At 49.9% G+C, this 20,061-nt stretch overlaps 1 protein-coding gene across 10 annotated transcripts in view; it reads left to right on the forward strand.

Annotated features, from left to right (window-relative positions):
• RPH3AL (rabphilin 3A like (without C2 domains)) overlaps window positions 1–20,061 on the forward strand; it is a 42,070-nt gene that overhangs the window by 15,148 nt on the left and 6,861 nt on the right. For 8 of the 10 annotated variants that reach the window (XM_054847706.1, XM_054847708.1, XM_054847705.1 and 5 more), the window contains 4 exons: window positions 679–765; window positions 10,005–10,179; window positions 16,966–17,079; window positions 17,552–17,734. In XM_054847706.1, coding sequence (XP_054703681.1) covers window positions 679–765; window positions 10,005–10,179; window positions 16,966–17,079; window positions 17,552–17,734 — 559 coding nt within the window. The remainder of the gene's footprint in view (window positions 1–678; window positions 766–10,004; window positions 10,180–16,965; window positions 17,080–17,551; window positions 17,735–20,061) is intronic. The other 2 variants (XM_054847710.1, XM_054847702.1) reach the window with 1 other exon arrangement.

Genomic DNA, 20,061 nt, shown 5'->3' on the forward strand with positions numbered 1-20,061 from the left:
AGCCTGATACACATCAGCTTCATTATATGATATTAGGTGATTCAGGTTGTAAATGGCTTGTAATGCCAGCGGAGACATGAAAGTTCCCTTGTACAGCAATAGAGGCCGTGCGGTGCTATCGAGCATTCTGCTCAGGCAATGTGCATGTAGGCATGGTCGTGCCCGCTTCCCAAGCAGCCACAAATCAATAGCTGCCGAGTGCGTGCTGAAATGGAGGGGAAGCCGTGGGGTTTAAGACTATGTATGTGAGGAAAGGGAGGAGAGGATTTCCAGTCTTGCACAAACTGGTGCTTGTTTTGTACTCGGTTACAGCTGCTTTCCATGCCACAGTGATTGGGCTTTAGGATTTAAAGAAATAAAAAAATGTTCTAGAAATATGCCTGTTGGTCGTGGGGTTTGCAGTTCTCTTCTCACCCTGCAGTCAAGGACCGTGCTGTAGATTTGCCTTTGTCTCATGTCCATATAGACTTGAAGCAGTGGTTCAGTGAAGCAGACCTCCAATCAGTGGTTCTCTAGGATAAATAAGAAAATTCTGCCATGTTTAGGTATTTAAGGAAAGTAAAACAGAACTGTTGGGACAGACGCTTCTTGATCTTCTCTCTCCCAAGGGCTATATGGCTGTGGGGAGTTGCTAACGCCACCTTTTTTAAAATTTTTTTCTCTTTCTCCTTGTTTCAGAAAGTTTGCACCAAGTGCGGAATAGAAACCTGTGGAACCCAGAAACGTCCTCTTTGGTTGTGCAAGATCTGCAGTGAACAGAGAGAGGTAAAATGCAAGTGTGGAGAGATGGGGTTCAGCAGCGTGCACCTAAGTCTGTGCTGAGTGTGCGCGGGCTCTTCCCTGTGCCTGGGCACTAGGACGGAGCTTGGGATGGGGTTTGGGAGGCTTGGCTGGCAGCCAGGCAGGTTCCATGAATCCACACAATGGTGGCAACTTTGGTTTGTGAAGGGAAAAAACCACACCAGTCCCTGCAGCCTGAATGGCTTTGTGGAGTTATTCTATCCATGGTCATAAAGAGACTGTTACCTTTTGCTGCTGCACTCTTCCTCCTAGCTCTGTCGCAAATAAACTTGGCTAACGCTGATTCTTTAATACAGCTGAGAGATCTATAGCATAGCTGCAATATTTGTACCCCTAAAAATAACTAGGATTGCAGCTTTTAAGTCTGTTTTCCTCCCTGCCTGCAAAATCCCATAACTTGCCAGTGTGTGAGACTTCTAATGCAGGTCTCTCAATTTTTATATCTTTTATCCTTGACTTTATGCTGCAAAAAGTAATGGCCTGCCTCAATTCTTGTCTGCCAGCCAGCATCCACCAACATCAGGGCTTGCTGCTCTACAGTGAAGTCAGTGAATTTGTTCTGTGATTACAGAAACATTTTCACTTGTTCCCATCGATTTATTTTGGGCTTTTGCTTGTGGTCCTTGAACATCAATCCAGCGTAGCTATTTCTGACCACTGCAACTAACTGTGAAACCTGGGTGCTCTGCTAAATCAAATTTTGAAGTATAGTGAGAGTATTTGTGCAGGTGTTTGAGATGCTGAATTTTTAGTTTGTTTTTTTTTTTTTTATACTAGTTGTGGAAACTTGGCATTGCTTAGGTTTTACATGGAAGGGGTTTGTCTGTGTGGGAGCACTTGCAAAGTTTGTGCCCCGGTAAGATGAGGGGTGTACATGGACACTGCCAGTCTTTAACTTTTTGAGCAGCAGTGTGGGTAGGGCAGGCAGAGAACATTCCAGCTCCTTGGATATTGCTAATAATTTGATACACTCAACCATCTAGATGTTTTGAATTCTAAATGGACGTCCAAAAATAGAGAGTGAGACAGGTCAAGATATTTTCTGTGTTCTGCAGGGAGATGGGTATGGGACTACAGTTGACTTCATTTCTTTTATTCTGTTCTTTCTGTATTTCTTCTCTTCCCACACTGTATAATAGGGATTTTTTCCTATTTCTTATGAAAATAATGAGGAGCCATGGTCACTGGACAGAGAAGAATATTAACCTGTCCACTGAGTGTTATGTGCTGCCAGTGTGTGAGGGTACGGTAACCTTCAGAGTTTGCTCTCTCCGTGAAACCTGAGATACGGCCAAAGTGCTTCCCTAATGAAAATGGATGGAACTTTCCCTCTTAGACTGACTAAAAAAATAGCTTAATCTTACCTCCCAGCCCTAGGTTTCATCTTTATTTTTTTGATTCTCTTCAAGGGTGGTTCAGGTCTGTCTCCTTTCTTGTTTGTGGTGGTGCTGGTACCCTGACCAGAAGGTGGGAAGGGTCATAGTGTGGGCACGCAGTCAGGCATCAACTTATACATCCCCTCTACTTTTATTTTGGGGAAGACTGGCAAGCTTTGAGAATTAGCAGAAGCCTTGAGGCATGTCAGCCAGAGGAAGGAAGTTGAGGCAATATCAGAATAAATGCCTGGAAAGTGGCTTTGATCAGGTCCAACCTAAGAGTCTGTGGGAGGAAGAGATGAGGCTCTTAGCCCCCGGCTGATGGCTGCTACTAGTGGAGTCCCTGAAGTTGGTTCAGGTGTCACGATATTACAGGGCACGCACTAAACTACCAGGTTTCTTTTAAGGGCTTGTGTTCACAACCGGTTCCTTGTTGCCATTAGTTTCTGTGATCTGGATCTGTCTTGTATTGCCATCTGCTCTGGACAAAACCCATTTGGCCATGCTCTTTGCTGAAGGTTATATTTGCTATCAGTGAGTGCAGATGGATGTCTGCTCTTTGGGATAAGATATTCTCATTTCTGTCTAACCTGCCTGGTGAGTCGGTCCCATTTTATTTCCTGGGATGCAGGCAGGGAGCTTCAGGAACTCACCGAATACTTTGGGTTTTGTGATGCAGTAACACCTCAATACCACCCTTCTCTCCCCTTTGCAATGCGCAGCGTGACTGAACAAGGTTCTTCTTTAGCCCATGCAGACAAAGCACATGGTTAAAGTAGGGTTGTCCCAGGCCACAGAGCTCTGGCAACACCTCCCAACTTCTCGGGCCGTGCTCAGGCCCCTACACTTGGCCAGCTCTAGTGGGTGAGTGTTTGATGCTGGTTTGGAGTGGCCCCCCCCCCGCAGGTGTGATGAAATGTGGTGTTTCCAAGTAGATGATTCCCTCCACATCAGCGCTTTCATCACCATCTGTAATTTTCTGAACCACCACTCAAGCTATTTGGGCATGATATTTGTGAAGCTCTCAGCTCTGTTAGTGAGAGACTGTCAGGCACTGTAGTGAGAAAGGGAGGTCGTTTGGAAACCTGGATGGACTAAATGATGTTGGCTAGAGTCAGTAAGCGTCATCTGGCTGGGACAAGAGCCTAGGACTGTAGTTGTCCCCTTTAGCCTCTGCCACGCACTGGGTGAGCACGTGAGTCATGTGGCCCACCAGGATCTCAAGCCAGGATGGTGTGGTTGGACATTCATACGTACTAGCTAACAGCTAAAATGTGCGGCATTGTTCGCACATGCTAACGCTCTCATCCCTCCATCTTCCTTGTTATTATTTATCCCTGTATGCTTGATTTAAGCTAGCATAAGTTTAGTGGCACATGGTAGTCATCTTCCCCCTTTTGCTGTGTGGACAGAATCTCTGCTGGCTTCAGTTACGATTAAATCATCAGTATGCCTGGGTGAAAATGAAGACCAAAGTAACAATCTATTGTTTACATCAATTTTTCAGATGGACTCGAATGCTTAATGCCCAGAGACCCCTCTGGGAATCCCGGCCTCAGCCATTCAGAAGTGTTCTTTGCTGCTTTCTGTTTCCTTGAAAACCTCCACTGGGAAGGCTGTGCTGCATAGCAATGAGGAACAAGTTGCTCTGACACTGTCTTATTTCTGGAGAGTGGAGGTGATTAATGGATTCTGCCTGCTGCTTACGTCCCAATCATCCAGAAGCAAAACAGTGTGTTCGGCAGCACTCGAGCTGCCGAGCGTGATGTGTACATGCAGGGTGAGGGTCTCCAAGGTGCCAGAGAGGCGCTGGGAGGAAAGTAATGTGTTCTGACATGGCTGGGACCTGACAGAGCCTGAATGTTCCTACTAGCAAAGAGAACATCCCCAAGGACCAGCAGACACCCCTACGTCATAAGTATATGTCTTCTTTCTGAAATAAGCTAGACCTCATCTGTTTTAGGCCACAGCTGACCTGTTGGAGATACCACTTGTCCCAACTTTTGCAGAAGTATCTATTGAAAACCCCCTTTTGTTTTTCCAGGATTCCATGGGCATTTTCCTTTGTGATGTCTGCCGAGGGTGGTGGAATTAAAGCAGGTGTGGATTGTGTTTTATTGTTCCTGCAAGCAGGGGTAGAAGCAAATTCAGTCAAGCTCACGTTCAGTTTTGAGGGCAAGAATCTCCCTTCTTTGCTCCTCCACGTGTTGGAGCCTTTCTTAGCTTTGCATCTTGCGTTGCCTTTCTGAAGACTGAGCGTGGAGGGCTGATCCTCCTCAGGCCAGTCCTGCTTCTGCATGCCTATGAAGTCCCGTGGCACGATCAGGAGTGCCGATGCCTGACTGCAGCAAGCACTGGCCGTGGGTTTGCAGTGAGCCTGTTTGGTAACTTGGCAGTGTAGTAGTGATGCACCCGTGGGAATGAATAAGAGTGCAGGGCAGAAAGGGAGGAAGTCCTCCAGCAAAACGGGCTTATTGCAGCGGCTGTCAGAAGAGCAAAACTGCTTGGGAGGAGCTGCGATACAGCTGGAATGATTCCCTGCTGCCAGGCCTCTGGCAAGGCACGTGAGCTGGATAACAGCTTGGGCAGCGATGCCCATGTTGAATTAGTCACGTGTGGCTGAAGTCTGCCTGTCACCTCCTGGCCTGAAGGGGAAATGGGACCTGCTGGGTTTCGTCAAATCCCTGCCCAGCCGTTTAACTCTCTGCACAGCCTTGTTTTGACTGATACCACCAGGTTCTACAAAGCACGTTCCTGAATTACCACTTTATATATATTTTTTTTTTTATATCCATAATTAGGGATGCTATCATCGTAATTAAAATCCTCTTGGAAACGTTCGTGCACATTTACATTTGAATCGAGACATCCAAAATTGTAGCAATAATGAAAACAGTTTAAGTAGGGTGGGGGGAGATAGCTTTTTTTAAACCCCATTGAATATGAAAGCGAGTGTCAGCTATCAGGGACCTGTTAAAGTTTTAATTTGCCCCCTCTGCTTCACTTTCCCTTTAATTTCTTCTCCTCCGCTAAACAGCATTTTCATGGCTGGCTGCATTTCTTGGTTTATCACAATAAACCATACAGAGGAAGAAGATTACTGCGCTGGAAGAACGGAGTTGTCTCCTCCCCTTTTGCCCCCAGGGCTTCCCTTTTTGGATATACACTCATACCGTTTTGAACATCATAAACCAACACAGCCCAGGGTTATTCCTGCCTGGCATGATGATTTCTTGGCAAAATACCATGCTGATGGAGGGGAGCGTTTATTTTGGGTGACTCTGGATTGAATCAAAGTGATGTGCACCTGTTTGCAATTCAAAGAACGCATCAATAGCCTGCCATATTATTTTGGGGGGTGGTAGCAAGTGGTTAGACTCAAAATAGTGTCCTCTAGAATAGAGCCACAGGAAAAAAAGAGGCCTGATTGAGAGGGGAATGATAAATGGTTGAAGGCTGGCAGCCATTGCAGCTTGAGAAACGTCGGGGTCAGAGGTGTGATAGATTTTGCTATTCCGGAAACAAAGCTCCGAATAGCAATTTCACTGCCTTTTAATTTTCTTCATCCTCAAGTGCTGAATGTGGGAGTTGACAACAGATTGCTGTAAATAATGTAATTGGAAATCTCTGTGTTATGGAAAAGCAGATGAATGCAAATAACGAAGCTGAAGAGCGCTTGCTCTTTCTCCCTGCCAGTGGTTTGCAGTGTGCCAGAGACGTGGTGGAGAGCTGGGACAAAGTGAGTGTGTGGGCATGTGCTGCGTGAGGGCAATGGCAACGAAGTCCTCCTGGGGAGGCTGCATTTGGGTTTGTAGCCCACGAGAACCTGCTCCTCCGCCTTTCAGCTGGTGGGGGATTGAGCCGATAACGCTGGTGTCAGCATGGGAAGCTAAAGGTAGCTGTTTTCCTCTCGCACAGCCCAGCCCGGGCTGCTGCGAAGGAAGGGGGCTGCAGAATAGAACAGCTACTGCATGGCGAGCAGTAGATGGTAGAGCAAAATGTAGCTTTGCAGTGAAAAGCCTTTTTAAGCTGGAGAACTTGTGGCTTGGTGAAGTGAACTCTGGGGGGCTGCGAGTGTTTGTTATGATTCCTTCAGCTGTGACCATGTCCCTTCATCAGCAAGTCCTAATGTTTTCTCTGTTGAGAAGCTTGTTTTAGCACTTCTGTGTTCAGAGGAGAAAGAGGAGGGAGAAGTATGAGCAGTAACATGCTTTTCACCAGGGCCCCATGATTCTCTGTTAGGTCCCATTTACAGGCTGCACTTGAACACGCTAAATACAAATATGCATCTGCTTCCGACTGTCTCATCCTGTAGCTGTAATGATGGCTTGATGCAACTTTAATAGGAATATTATTAGGGTTATAAAAGGCATTGAGCTTTCTGGACTTGTCATGGCCACGGCTATTAAATTGAAGTAATAAAAAAAGGAGTCTGTTGCTAAAGTAGATCTTCTCCCCTGTGTCCTCCCCTGCTTTGCTTTAGGGTAGTTTAGGTGTCAGGGGAGGCAGAAGGACAGGAGCCTGAAGGAAGTCAATATTTAGTATGGATTTTGGTTGTGTTTGGCTGGACCAGTTGGAGTGCAGAGGGCCAGGTTGTGTGGCTACTCTGTCCTGAGCTGGGCCACCTCATCCTGATCTGGGATAATGCAGATACAGATCTTTACTCCCCTCTGTCAAGCACTCAGAGCAAGGGATGATAAATGTTCTTAAAATGGGATTGCCTAAAGAGACTGGAAGGGAGCTGGCTGTCCTTGCTGATAAAATTCCAGCCTCACCCAAACTCAGGCTGCCGTGGGGGCAGGATTTCACCTTATGTGCCAACGGGACTAGTGGGAGCAAAACTCTCTTCTCCTTGGGAAGAGCAAACTCTTGCTAATAAACAGGAGTTTTAGTCTTGAATCACTGTTATAGATTTATTAATTTAAAATCAAGCAAGAACTTTGCTGTCAGGCCACTCCTGCGATCAATGAAACTACCATCAATAGTAGTCATCAACATTGATTTGTTTTGATGCATGGATGCTAAAACTAACCTGTGTGCCCATGTGCAGAACAGAACGTGAACTGCCGTCGTTACGGATGGGGCATGCTGCTAACCTAGGGGGAGCAGAGATACTGAATTAACATAGGGGAGAGCATCTTGCTGCTGCTATTTTAGAGCTGATCTCAAAACAATTTCAATACTGCTGTAATGAGACCAAACTCTATTAGAAGCACCAATTTAAAGTGAATATGTATGCATAGAATCAATTTTATACTAGTATTAGTACATCAGAGCTGGGTGTATTATATCATTAACTCTTTCTATAACTGGACTTGCTTTGGGGTGGTGAGAAACCTGGGGATGACCAGCCTTTTCTTACAGCAATCCTTGCTATGTCTGATTGGTTTTATGGTGTGCCTAAATTGTAGTTCGCCTGAAGATAATAGGTCTCTTCAGTGCTTCAAATTAAATTACAGATGTTGCAAGGTCTGTTCAGAGAACAACTGTAAGAAGGGGTTGCTTCCTCCCCAGCAGTTTGTGTGGGGAAGCTACGTGTGCCTCAGCTACTCCATGTGCAGCAGGGAACGGACAACCTGCCCTCCTTAAGCCACGGTGCTGATCAGGGTGCAAACCCCGTGGCTGCAGCAGTCCCTGTTCTGCCCGCTGTGTCCTGTGCGTGCAGCTGCTCCCAAGGCCTCTTGCCTTCCTAAGGCAAGGGGAGACCAGGGTTTGCCCAGCCTGCAGCTCCTGCATCGTGTATGTTTACCTGAGTCGCAGTGGGCTAAGCTCTGTGTAGAGACATCTGTCCCAGATTTAAAAAATGTGTTGCATTTCCCAGTTCTTGGCTTTGCGAGGATAGCAGAGCACGTTCCTCCAGGGTCTCTGTGCTGCACTGATGTGTGCTGTTGTACAAGCCGTACCAAATGCTGCGCAGTCCCTATGCGCTAGCAGAGGGGACGGAAGGAGCTGTGTCAGCTTGTGCCTTGACTGGCTGGGTCACTCTTTGGCTGTGTGCACGCTGGTGAAGGAGCTGATAAGGTGTCCTGCCTGCCAAGGCACCCTCTGTAGAAGAACTCGCAGTCTTCTCTCCTTTGGGGAACTGACTTCCCAGCTTTTCTCTTGGATGACAGCCTCACCATCCTGCTGGGCTGTTACCCAGCACGAAAGTATTGATGGAATTGCAGGGTGCTCTCACCTCCTTGTTTCTAGATCCTGCTATGGTGCACACAAGCTTCTGTCTTGCGCTCTTACAGTAACTGGCATGTGTGCTTGGTCACAGCGATGCTCTGCTTTCTTCTGCTGGGCGCTTTGCTTTTAAAAAGCATACTCCCAGGTTGCCCTCTGAATTGAACTTGGCTTTCAAGACCCCCAAACGCAAAGATTTTAGCTCTCTGTGTTGATGGCTCTGGACTAGGAGCCAGGCAACCTGCCGAGCAATCTCCTCCCATCAGTGAAATGGTGATGCTGGTGTCCTGCTTTTTGTGCCTGCATGAGAGGAACTTCTCATGAGTGCCAGGTGTTGTCACTGCCCTCTGCTTTGATTAAGCCCTAAATGCAAATTGCAAGCGTATTGCTGTAATTAGGGATATCTGCATTTGTACCCGCTGCCATCATGGTGATACTATATGCACAGTGCTTTGGGAACTTGGACTAGAAACACTGATCTCCTTCACTCTGAACAGAAGTGCAAGGTTTCTACCCCTCTGCGTGAAATAGAAAATGATATTTTTACTATATTAACTTATTTTTGCCCTGGCTGTCTCATTAGCTCATTATTAGACTGCTGGAAGGCACGAAAGAATTAGGTTTGTAGAGGCCATTTCTCCTTGTCTGAGCTGCCATCCTTTTCCCTTCCTCTGGCTCACAGCAGGCTTTATATTAAATATACTTAATAGAGCTCCTTCATCATAAGCTGCATTAAAACTAAATTGGAGAGTAGAGGGCGTTCTTACAGGAGATATTACAGTTTAGCGCTCGCAGTCCATTTCCTGCTGCAAGTTCAGGTTATTTGAGTGTCGTTCTTCTCGTTCTGGGGTTTTCAAGCACACTTGTTAAATGATCTGGCTCAGCCTGAATTGCTCTGTGAAATGAACACCAAGGTTGTGCCATCCGGTACCGCAGGAGACAACGTTTCTGTTGTCCTGGCATTGCCACCTGCATCCCCCAGCTGCTTGCCGGTCTTTGACTCTCTCAGAAGTAGAGCGACCCAGGCTGAAGGACCTGGCATGGCAGGAGAGACTTGTCAGGATTTGGTGCCCCTCCAGCCAGTGCAAGACTTGTTTTACTCTAAGCGGAGAATGTGTTTGGGGTTATTGCCACCCATGGCACGTGCCTGCTCTCTCCAGGAAGCTTTTCTTTTTGTGAATTCCCAATGGGAAAGCAACAGATGCAGAATCTGAACTGCCTGCTGCTTAGTTCAGGCTAGAGAGCTTCATCGCAGTATCCTTGTAGTAAGCCTGGGAACGTGTATTTGACTGAAGCACGGCATCAGAGAAACATCTAGTCTTGACCTGGAGAACGCAAAAAACTTTGTGGTTGCACGATCACCCTCTGCTCCTCCTTCAGTCTGTGCCTGTTGCTCATTCAGATTTGTGGGGTTTTGTGGTGGAAGGAAGATGGAGGTGAAGCTGGATTCACGGGGAGGGATTTGGGATGCTGTGGTAGTTGCACAGTGCAGGGGAACTGGTGGGCTCTGTGAGGTGGAAGGTGCCTGCAGGCCGTGTTTGAGTGGGGTCGAGGTAGCTTAGAAGGGGCGGCTGGGTGCTGGGGAGCTCGTGTGGTGCTGGTTGTGCTCTCTTGCTATAAAACCCCAGGCTTAAGGTGTTGTGTCTCTGTCTCCATCAGGTTTGGAAGAGGTCTGGTGCGTGGTTCTACAAAGGGCTGCCCAAGTACATCACACCTTTGAAGAGCAGCAGCAAATCCAGTGAGCTGCCTTCGCAGCCTTGGCAAAGCGAGCCAGCCGTGCCGGAGGCAGAGAGCGTTGGGACCAGCCGATCCTTCACCTGGGCCAGGGGAAAAGGTTGGTTGTCCGCTCTGTGCCCAGGAAACAGGCAGGGAGCGGAGCAGAAGGACCTGCTGTTGCTAGCAGGATTCAGCTGATAGGGGAGGCTCTCTGTTAGAAGTGAGGGATAGCCAACAGGATGTGGTGTGTTTCCCATGTGGGCAGTGGTGGGTTTTGCTGGCTATAGTATGTTTTTCAGGTTGTGCTGTTATTTAAGTGCACATTGGTGGCCCAGACTAGCCCCAGTCCTCCTGACTCCCTATCCTTCCATCCACCCTTGCTTTCCTCCATTCCCTGCGGCCCCTGCTGTTTTGCTGGGACTGCCCAGGGAGGGACAAGCCATGAAGCAGACACTTGTCTGCAGTTGCAGCCCAAAGAGCTCCTTCTGCTGAGCTACGTAAGATGGTGCCACTGATGGACATTGCTGTACAGCCGAGGCTGGCAAAAGGCTGGTCTCATTCCCTCTCTCCTTGGGGCTGCTTGCTCCTTGCTTCTGCTGTTCCACAGAGCACCATTGGGCAGATACCTCAAGCTGCTTTGAGCTGGGTTAGAAATGACCCCCCCAGCATCTCCCTGGGGTCTTCCCAGGGCCTGGAGCAAGTGGGCAGAGATACTCTTCTACAGTCAGTGGGCAGGAACAAGCTGCTGCTGGCTGTGTCGTTTTGTGCCTGAACCCCCTGAGCAGGTGGGAATGGCAAAGGGTGAAGCTCCCTCCCCAGGCCTTGGAGAGGGGGCTGAGGTTTGCAGCATGGAGAGCTCAGGGCTGAGTTGTTCTTTAAATGTGTCTCCGAAGAAGCTGGTGATTAACTTAGCCCTGTGCAGGGCTGGGGCCAGAACACTGACAAGCCTGAAGATTTATTAGCTTCAGCACTCACATCCCTCTTCTTTGAGGTAGACCTTGATTGAAGTAGACCGTTGTATCACATGTGGCATCTTGGATCGCTGCCGCGTCAGATCCCATTCACAGCGCTGCCTTGTAGGGCTTTTTCTCCCCCCCTCTCTTCCATCTGCCCACCGTGTCGTTGCTCGTACGCCCACTCCAGTGCTGTGCCTAGAGCCAACTCGGGGGAGAACAGCAGCTTGGCTTTGAGGAGCTGAGCACTCAGGGTCGTTAGCACAGCAGCGGATGGATGCTGCAGAATTAAAGCTGTTGCCAGTCTGCTTTGATTTCTCTTCATTTCTTTCTGGTGTGGATTAGCAGAACTGTCTGGCCTCTCTCTCCTTCTGTCTTTTGCTATTAGATCCCCTCAGTTGGAGAAGACCTCTTCGGCGTACCAGCAGCATACACTGTTCCACATCCAGTTAAACCTTACCAGTAGTGCAGGGGGAAATAACCTTTTAATAAAGAGGACTCAGGAGAGTCGGGTTTACAAACCTTCTCTTCAGGCCCCAGCTAGGAAAGCACTCCCAGCCCTACTGTAACTTTTGTAATTAAAGACAAATTAGATAAACAATAGATGGTTGTGCTTTCCTCCAGGAGATGCTTGGAAGGAGTTGCCTTAGCAGATGAACTGATTGATGAGGTATTTTCTGTTCACACGATACAGAAAACATGAGTCAAAGATGTTGAGCCCAAACCTGGCTTGCTTTTTAGTTCGGCTTTTTAGTTGAGTTTTGTTTTGTGGGAAGGACTCCCCCAAAATACTGGCAAGAGCAGCAAAGGAGCAGGTGGAGGACAGCAAAGTGGCCGTTGGTAAGTGTTGATGTGGGTGGAGAGCTGCCTTTCTCCCTGTGCTCTGATTTTTGGCTGGCTGCTGTTTCACGGGTTGGATAGTATTAATTTATGGTTTTATTTTCTGGTGCTTGCTTTCCTTGTTGCCCTTCTCTGTTAGGCTGCCTGTCCTCTGGACAGCTTTCAATGGGCACTGCGGGCTGTAATTCATCTCTGAAGCTGGGAGCTTGTACACCTCGCCCCTCCGTTTAACTCTTTTTCACCTGCCAGTGCTGGGACTTCTGCTGTTTGTCGTCCAGAACCTCTGCAATGTGCAGGGCAGCTGTCTTTCCCCGTGGAGATGATGTAGCTGTGATATTGCTGACGTGAATCTGCAACTGGGCCTGGACTGAGCTTTACGAGGCTGTGGCTGACAAGGCAGCCTGCCTTACCTCTGCCTGGCTGATAGCTTTTGTCAGCTCACACCTCGTACGCCCTGATCTGAACACGTCCTTTCGGCACTGGGTAAAGCCCCGTTGCTTGTTTGGCAGGATGTTCTTGAGAACGAGCTCTGGCATTTAATGTGCCTGACTCTGACAGGCTGCTCTTGGTGGGGTTTCCATTATCTTGGCCAGCCGTGTCTAACCCCTCCGCTTGCGTCCCGAGGCGCTGAAGGAGCTGTCTCGCAGCCATTAAGGGATTCAAGTCAGGTGGGACCAGCACAGGCACAGCCACGTCCCACACAGCCCCTGGAGAGCCTGGGTGAGAGGAGCCACGGTTGTCCTTTCAGCATCCTCCATGCCAGGTGCTACCTTTCAGCAGGGATGGGGCAAACCTCAAGTGTCCCTTTTTCCCCCCAAAAGGAGGAGATCAGTGCCAGGCCCTGGGTACCAGCTGCTCTGGCTGCACCTGCTGCAGGAGGGTGGGAAGGCAGCAGGACCGAGGGACCGCAGGAACGTGCCTCTGGCAAGAAAAGCCAAACCCACCAGGAAGAAGTTTTATTTTTACACACCCATTATTTCTCTCGTGCTCACTGACACTGGGATTTGCCGTTGCCTTTAGTTTTTCTGTAATAAACAAGCAGTTGCCATGGGAACCCTGCTATTAGTTAAGGCACAAATGTATTGTCATGGGGAGAATAGCAGTAATATTTCTTGTGCTGGGGAGCAGCTCTGCTCCATGTGGTGGAATGTGGGTGGGTTTCTGCACCGGGTCAGGTGGGACGGGGCTGTCAGGGGGTGGGGAGCAATAAGCAGCAGGGCTTTCCTTCCTCTGAACTCCGAGTTCTGCAGAAAAAAATGTAAAGCATCTGGGTGGAAAAAGAAGTGTGATCCCTGAGCTATTGCACTATTTGGCATGAGGGCTGCACTGCTCGGTCTCCGGTGGTTTCTCCCGTTGCAATGTGCTCCAGTCCCGTTGCCAAGCAATGCGACATGCTGGGCTCGGCGCTGTCGGAGGCACAGGAGCAGCGGCTGGGCAAGGGGATGCAGTGGGTTCATCTGGTGTCTGTGTGCTGGAGGCCAAATCCCTGAGTGATGGAGCAGAGAGGAGCGTGCTGGGGCAGGTCAAGCGCGTTGCAGGCCACTGAGGGGTCGTCCAACTTCTCTGTAAGTTTGGGCAGTGCCCAAGCTGTACGTGTGCTGCTTCTGAAAAGGAGAGCTGTTGGGTCTGGTCCCTTCCTCCTGCTTGGAGATGTCTCTGCAACTGGGAGCAGTGCTGAGTGTGATCTAGCGTGGGAGCTGCACCCGGTGAGATGCTGTGGTTGTAATAAAGCTCTTCATCTCCGACCCTCCCACCAGCAGTGACCAGGAGCTGTCGGCCTCCCCACTCCCCAGAGGTCCTATTTGCCAAGGCTGATGATACGGGTGCTGCAGGGGAGCTCTGTGCTCAAGGACATCTTGGCTGCGCTGGGCGTGTGCGGCTGCTGGGTGCTGCAGGCTGCCCATGCGTGCCCATGTGGGTTTTTTTCTGTGTTTTTGGCAGCTGCAGGAAGTGCCAGGCTTTGTGTGTGCAGGGACTGAGCTGTGCCCTGCAGTGGGCGGTGGGAGGGAGCGTGGCTGACTCTCCCCCTCGCGGGTGTGCCCGTGCCAAATGCATGCATTTAATATTAAAACTCAACCCCAGCCAAGTGTTCCTTTCCCCCTGGCCTCAGCGCAGTGTCGCCACATCCTCTGCTGCTGGGGTTAAGTGGAGCCCGGCAGCCCTCCACCGTTCCCCGTGGCTTCTCTGTGCCACGGGGCTCTGGTACCTCTGGCTCGGAGGCTGAGCCACATGTTGGAGGGATTGTGGACTCCGGCAGCAGCCGTGGTGGTTCAGGCTCTCGATGAATGACCCATTCCTTGTGGGAATACTGCTTTTCTTGCAAGTTTTATCTCAGCATATTTTTTTATGAGCTTTTTTTCAGTCAGCTGGAGATGGAGAGGGATAAATCTGTTACGTTCTCTGAAAGTACAGCCGTCCAACGACTCTTATTGATATATCAGCAACTGCTGGAACGCCAGATTTACGACTTCTGGGCTCTGAAAAGTGCCAGCAGAAGGTCTGGGAGCTTTGGGAGAAAAATTACCTTAAAGGGAAACATTGGTGCCATTGGTAAAATACACTTTTATTGGCACCAGAGGAAATGAGAGTAGACAGGGCTGCTCCTGTGGTGCGAGTGCCTTTGTGTTATTAATATTTTCCTCCTCTTGTGCTGGTCCTCTCTGAACTGCTGAATGGCAGAAGGGAAGGCAGCTAAAGTCACCTCCACTGATTCACTGGGGCCTTCTCCAAATAAATCCTGCCTTCCAGCATTTTTAAAGGATTCATGGAGGAAGGAGCTGTTCTCAAGCAATGGATTTTATGAATCCAGGAGGCCAAAAAAGGATGATAACCAAGTGGGACAGAAGTGCATTTGCTGAGGGAATTGGGCAATGGGATGGTCAGAATGATTCTCACAGCTGAGATTTGGATTTTGTAGCAAAGAGCCTGGTATGTATGGGTTGTTATTAACAGCATTTATATACGGTCCCCCACCTCTCCCAGGGAGCTTTGGGGAAGTAGTGAAGCTGTCTTTAAGACAGCAAAGCCCAAAGCCAAACCTTTGCTTTGAGACCTCTTAGCCAGAAGAGCAGCCACCCTGCTTGTAATGGGGCTTTGCGCTCTGCCTGGCTCTGCTCTGCAGTGCCTTTCCCTGCAGCTGAGAAGTCCCATCTCTGATGGTGCCAGGAGGGGAAGGCTGTGGGCGCAGGAGGAGCCGGTGCCTGGGGCAGGCTGTGCGGGCAGCGAGGAGGGGGCCTGGCAGCCTGCCCTCTGCCCAGCGCTTCCCAGCAGCACGGCGTGCATGGGGAGCTTCGATAACATTTTGCAATAACACTGGCAGCCAGCTTTAATATCCTCAGAGATGTTAACTCCAGAAAAGCGCTATTTTAGGTATTAAGGGGTTTTTTTAATAAAATATTTTGTGTAGTACAGATCACTGCCTGAATACAGGATCATCTGCAGAGTTCCTTGGCTGAAATGTTTGACACCTTGTGCTCACCTGCACAAGGGGAGGGACGCCTGTCCTCACGCCCTGGGCAGTGTTAAAGGGTTTGTAGCTCTGCAAACCACGTGTAGTGAATTTTAGCGCTGATGCAGAGAGCTGAACTGACGGCTCTCTTTGCTACCCCACAGTTGTCACCTTGTACCATTGCACCCATGTCCCTCCTGCACCTGGCAGCACCATGAGGCTGGGAACTACGAGTAACAGTGTGGGGGCAAAGTGGTTTGTGCAGTAGCAGAACGAGGAGCTCATTTCTCATATGAATGTGAGCTTATAAATACATACTGATAAATATAAAGAAATAGTTGGGGTTTCTTTTTTCTCCAGTCGAGGCTGTACGTTGCAGTGTTGCCTACTCTATAACCCACGTGAGCCAATATGGTACTTTCCACCAGGAATTGTGACCCACTGTTTGAAATGGCTTCTGAGCTGCCAGGAGAGCTGGTATCTGCCTTGGTCAGATGGAGAAGTGCTGTAGGTGCAATCCCTCAAATATAAGACAGCTGTTTTCCTGTTACCTTCCTCCTCAGCCCCATCATTTCTGTTCTGAGATCAGGCCATTACAAAAACCCAGGGGTTGGAAAAACACCTTTCTCATTTTACCCAGAGCAGCTGGCAGTCGAGTTATCTTCTACACCGGTATAAGCAGAAGTACTTGCATAATTGCATTGAAAAGTGGAAACAACCTGCCAATTTGGGGAGTTTTGTCTGGCAAAATGAGGCTCCTTCAGCTCTTGTGGAAACTATGGAGGGTGGAAAGCAGCAGGATTAGGGCCAGAATTCGGGGGGGGGGGGGGGGGGGGAAGAAGAAAAAAAAGCGGCTTTGAAAGGGGGCAACAGTCTCCTTAAGGAAGAGGAGTGACCCTTTCCTTTTAAGCCTTGGGGGCATAGGAGTAATATAGTTCTGGGGGGTGTGCTGATAGGATTGAGTGTCTGCTGAATGGATGATGAGCTAGTAAGGCTGGTTTTTTGTGTAATCGCTGCAGGGTTTTTTATTTGACATGCCCAGTATTTATTTGCTGTTTTCCTCACAGATCCCAGAGCCTCCACAGAGGCCCTGCTCTGCTCAAAACGTGGCTTGGAGGAGGCCAGCCCCTCTCCCCGCATTACTCAGATGTGGGTGCTCTTATGGTGGAGTCGGGACCCCTCCACCTGCAGCTGAACAGGAACCAGCCTTGTACCCAGCCCAGCCTTTACTGTGTTGCTCCCGTGTGGGAGACAGCAACCAGGAGGAGGAGGGGGCTTGCTGGTGTGCCGGCACGGGGGTCAGCAGGGGCAGAGCCCGGCTTCCAGACCAGCCAGGGCTCTTGGCTTTGCAGCAGGAGTGGTGTGGTCCCGGTCAGGTTTGGGAGAGAAGCACTGGTGGTGCGCGCATCTGCTTCAGGTGCTGGCACCACCAAAGTGTATGCGGCTGAGTTATAAATCATCTGTAAAAAGTAAAAACACATCATGTTTGAGAGGAAGAGTGAACAGCTGTGGGGGAACTGCAGGTAGGGCTCCTTTTGGAGAGGGAGAATGTGATCAGCGAGTCAGCATTTGTTATGTTTTATTTGGATCCATCTGGCACCCTCTTTGGAAAGTGTTATGAACATTGTGAATAACTCTCTCCTCTCCCCGATCTTTTCTGCAGTGGTTTCTAGTGACAGTGAGAGTGACTCGGAGTTCAGTTCCTCCAGCGTGGATGACAAGCCCTCACCTGCAGGGTCAAAAGGCTCGCAAGGCAGAAAGCACCGAGCGGGACTGGGTGAGGAATCGCTGTTCCTTGTGGCTGGAGGGTGGGAAGTGTAAAGTGCTTGAATGTTTGGCTCTTGCTCCTGTGGGTTTTGGCTCAGCCGCTTGCCTGCCCTGCGCTGGTGCAGCCCACTCTAGCTGTGCCAGGTGAGGATCTGGTCCTTTCTCACTGGATTAGTATCAACGTGTCAAACTGGGGGTGGGTCGCTCCGTTGCCTGCAGCCTTTCAGGGTCTGCTCTTGTAGCTGGGAGCTGCTCCCGGCCACCTGGCATCATGTCTCTCGCCAGCTCCTCGCTCCTGGCTTTATAGCACTGGAATCGCTGGTGCTGTTTTAGGATTGGAGCACAGAAACTGGGTTTTGACCCCGCTCCTGAGGGTGCTTGGCTGGGAGTGGGGAGGCTGCTGCTGTCACAGGACCTGGCCCGGCATCTGCACCCGTTTCTCCTTCTCACAGCAGCATCTCTCTTTTGTTTTGTCCCTGCAGCACCCATCGTGGAACCCAGCCAGGCCACAGGCAGGGCGCTGGGCAGCACCCACTCCCCTGCCCTCTCAGGGAGCCGCAGCAGCCTGGGCAGCGAGCAGGGGGCTGCCCTCAGTGCCACAGAGAGCTGCCAGAGTGACCAGCCGGCGGACGAGCGTGACAGTGACGTTGGCAGCAGAGCCCCTGGTAAGCTGAACCTCCTCTCTGGGCAGATGTGAGCTTTTGGGGCCAACTTCCCTCGAAGCACAGCTTTCTCAGAAGCACACCTGGCAAAGCTGCAGCCTGGGATCACCTTTCCCTGCTGCTTTTCTCATGGCAGATGCTGTCACAGCATTACAGCTCACTCCTTCCCTCTTCCCCGCATGCAGAATCTATTCTGCAACATGAGTAATCGTCTGGGGTGGGAGCTGCCTACACCCACCTCCGAGAGCAGCCGTAGCCTGGGTCTGTCCCCCTGCAAAGGCCCAGAGCTTGTGTCTGCCCTGCAGAGGCAGCAGCCCAGACTGAGCTTTTACTGAAGCAAAGCAGAAGTCCAGCAGCTTTGTGAGACTGAATAAAAATTTTCCTAATGTTAGATGGCTCTTAAAGCCAAGTGTGGCTCTTCCCAGAACTCTGCAGTGCAAAAAAAAAAAAAAGACACTTTTTCCCCCTCAACAACCTTGGAACAATTAAGTGACTGTGAGAGCAGAGGCTGCTATCACATCTGATCTGGAGCAGCTGAAAGAGATGCAAATGTGTTCTCTCTGCGGTTCCCGCTAATCTATTCAATAACCCCTTAAGTTATCGTTTAGCGCTGCTCCCTCCAGAGCGTTCCTGCCACCCTGTGAACTGCCACTCCTTTTGTTCCTGAGCCTGTTTTGTGCTGTGCATGCTGAGGCGTAAATTGGATTAGAGAGAGCAGGTTTATCCTTTAGTGCAACATAGAGTCATAGTCCCCCTCCCCACGCTTCCCGCTAGAAATAGCCGGCATAAAATTGTTTCTCTGCTCTTCCCTCCCTCCCCAAGTTTCAGAGATTTTCAGTTTTCTTTAATTTTAGTTTTTGCAAAGCAAATCACATGAGTGATACTTCTGCTCTGTCCATACTCTTTCTGGATTATAGTGCTGCCCCAGACTGGGTTTATTTTAAGCCCCCGTTGACTGTGACATTAGAGACAGCTGATTCCCGTTGCGTGTTGGCTCTGCAGCCCACCGGAGCGGAGCAGCAGGTTGTTCTGTGGGATTGAAGCGGGTGGTGGTGGATAGTGGGTGTGACCCCTTGGGTGCTTTTTCTGCTGGTGCTACATGGCCGTGCTGAAGTCTGGACAGATGCACACCTGGATGGTGTGTTTGTACAGCGCTTTGCACTTTGGAGCTTTCCTGCCACCTGTTTGAACTAACTGCTCTCTGGCCACAACAGTGCAAACAATCTCTCACAGGCAGAAAATGCCTTTTTCCTGCTAAAAAACCTCATATGCAAAGCTTGGCACAAGGGGTCAATGCTTTCCAGTGAGATCTCTCCTTGCTAGGCAGGGGAGAGCTAAAAATGACAGGCGGCGTGGACATAGATTTAAAAAAATGAAAACTATAGTAATCGCATGAGCCCGGTTAAAATAGTCTCTGCAAGGAGGTGAAGCTGGAAGCTGAGCGTGTTGTGAGAGGCACATGATATGCTGTGTTGCGTTTGCCACAGCTGTATGCTCTGTCCCACAGTGTGGGCCATCTTTGGCACTTCAAGGTGTGGAGGAGAGAGGGAGAGTGACTTTGTTTTCCCTCCGATGTGTTTGGGATGTGGCCTTGCCTCCACGCAGCGAGTGAGCAGCAGGGGCGAGCATCGTCGGCGTTCGTTTACTCTGAGAGCACTTAACGTGCCCAGCTGGAGAGACACTGCCGCGATGTGATCCGTGCAGCGAACTATTGGCAATCACGACCCATTACGTATGAATTTAGCAATCAGCATTATGCAGCGATACGAGTCGCGTCGCCTCGTGTTCTGCGCAGCTCCGTAGCAGGTGGTTTGAGCAGATCAGACATGCAGGAGGCTGCAATCCTTGAATGCTCCCAGGCCGGCAGCCTGGCAAGAGCAGAAAATAGAAGTGCAAAACCAGCCCTGTCGTCAGTCCCTTAGGAAGTATCCCTCTCTGTGGAGGGGTTCATGTGCTCTGGGATGCTGAAGGTCTGGGGCGTGCAAATGGTGGGAGCCTGAGGGCAAGTGGCAGTGCCTCTCCCCTCCTTTATTTAGATTAGAGCTTTGTCTGTCCGGGAGGGGCTTTTCACGATGGGTCACTCCGGATGCCACTGCTTGCCAAAAAGCAGAGACCGCTCCTGCTGTTTCATCTCTTTAAAGAGCGATGGAGGTGATGGGTGCCGTATGTCAAGTCTGGCAAAACTCTTTGCTGCATCTGCCTGCCTGTGGGACAGTCCCTGTGCTCTGCTCTGACCCAAAAGCAGAGTAAGGGGCGAAGATCCTTTCTCATTTAAACTGCTGATCCTCATTGCTGACCGAGGGCATTAAAGGGAGATTTTTGCTATAGCT

The sequence above is a fragment of the Grus americana genome, chromosome 19 (assembly GCF_028858705.1).
Source record: "Grus americana isolate bGruAme1 chromosome 19, bGruAme1.mat, whole genome shotgun sequence".
NCBI classification, from domain to species: Eukaryota; Metazoa; Chordata; class Aves; order Gruiformes; family Gruidae; genus Grus; species Grus americana.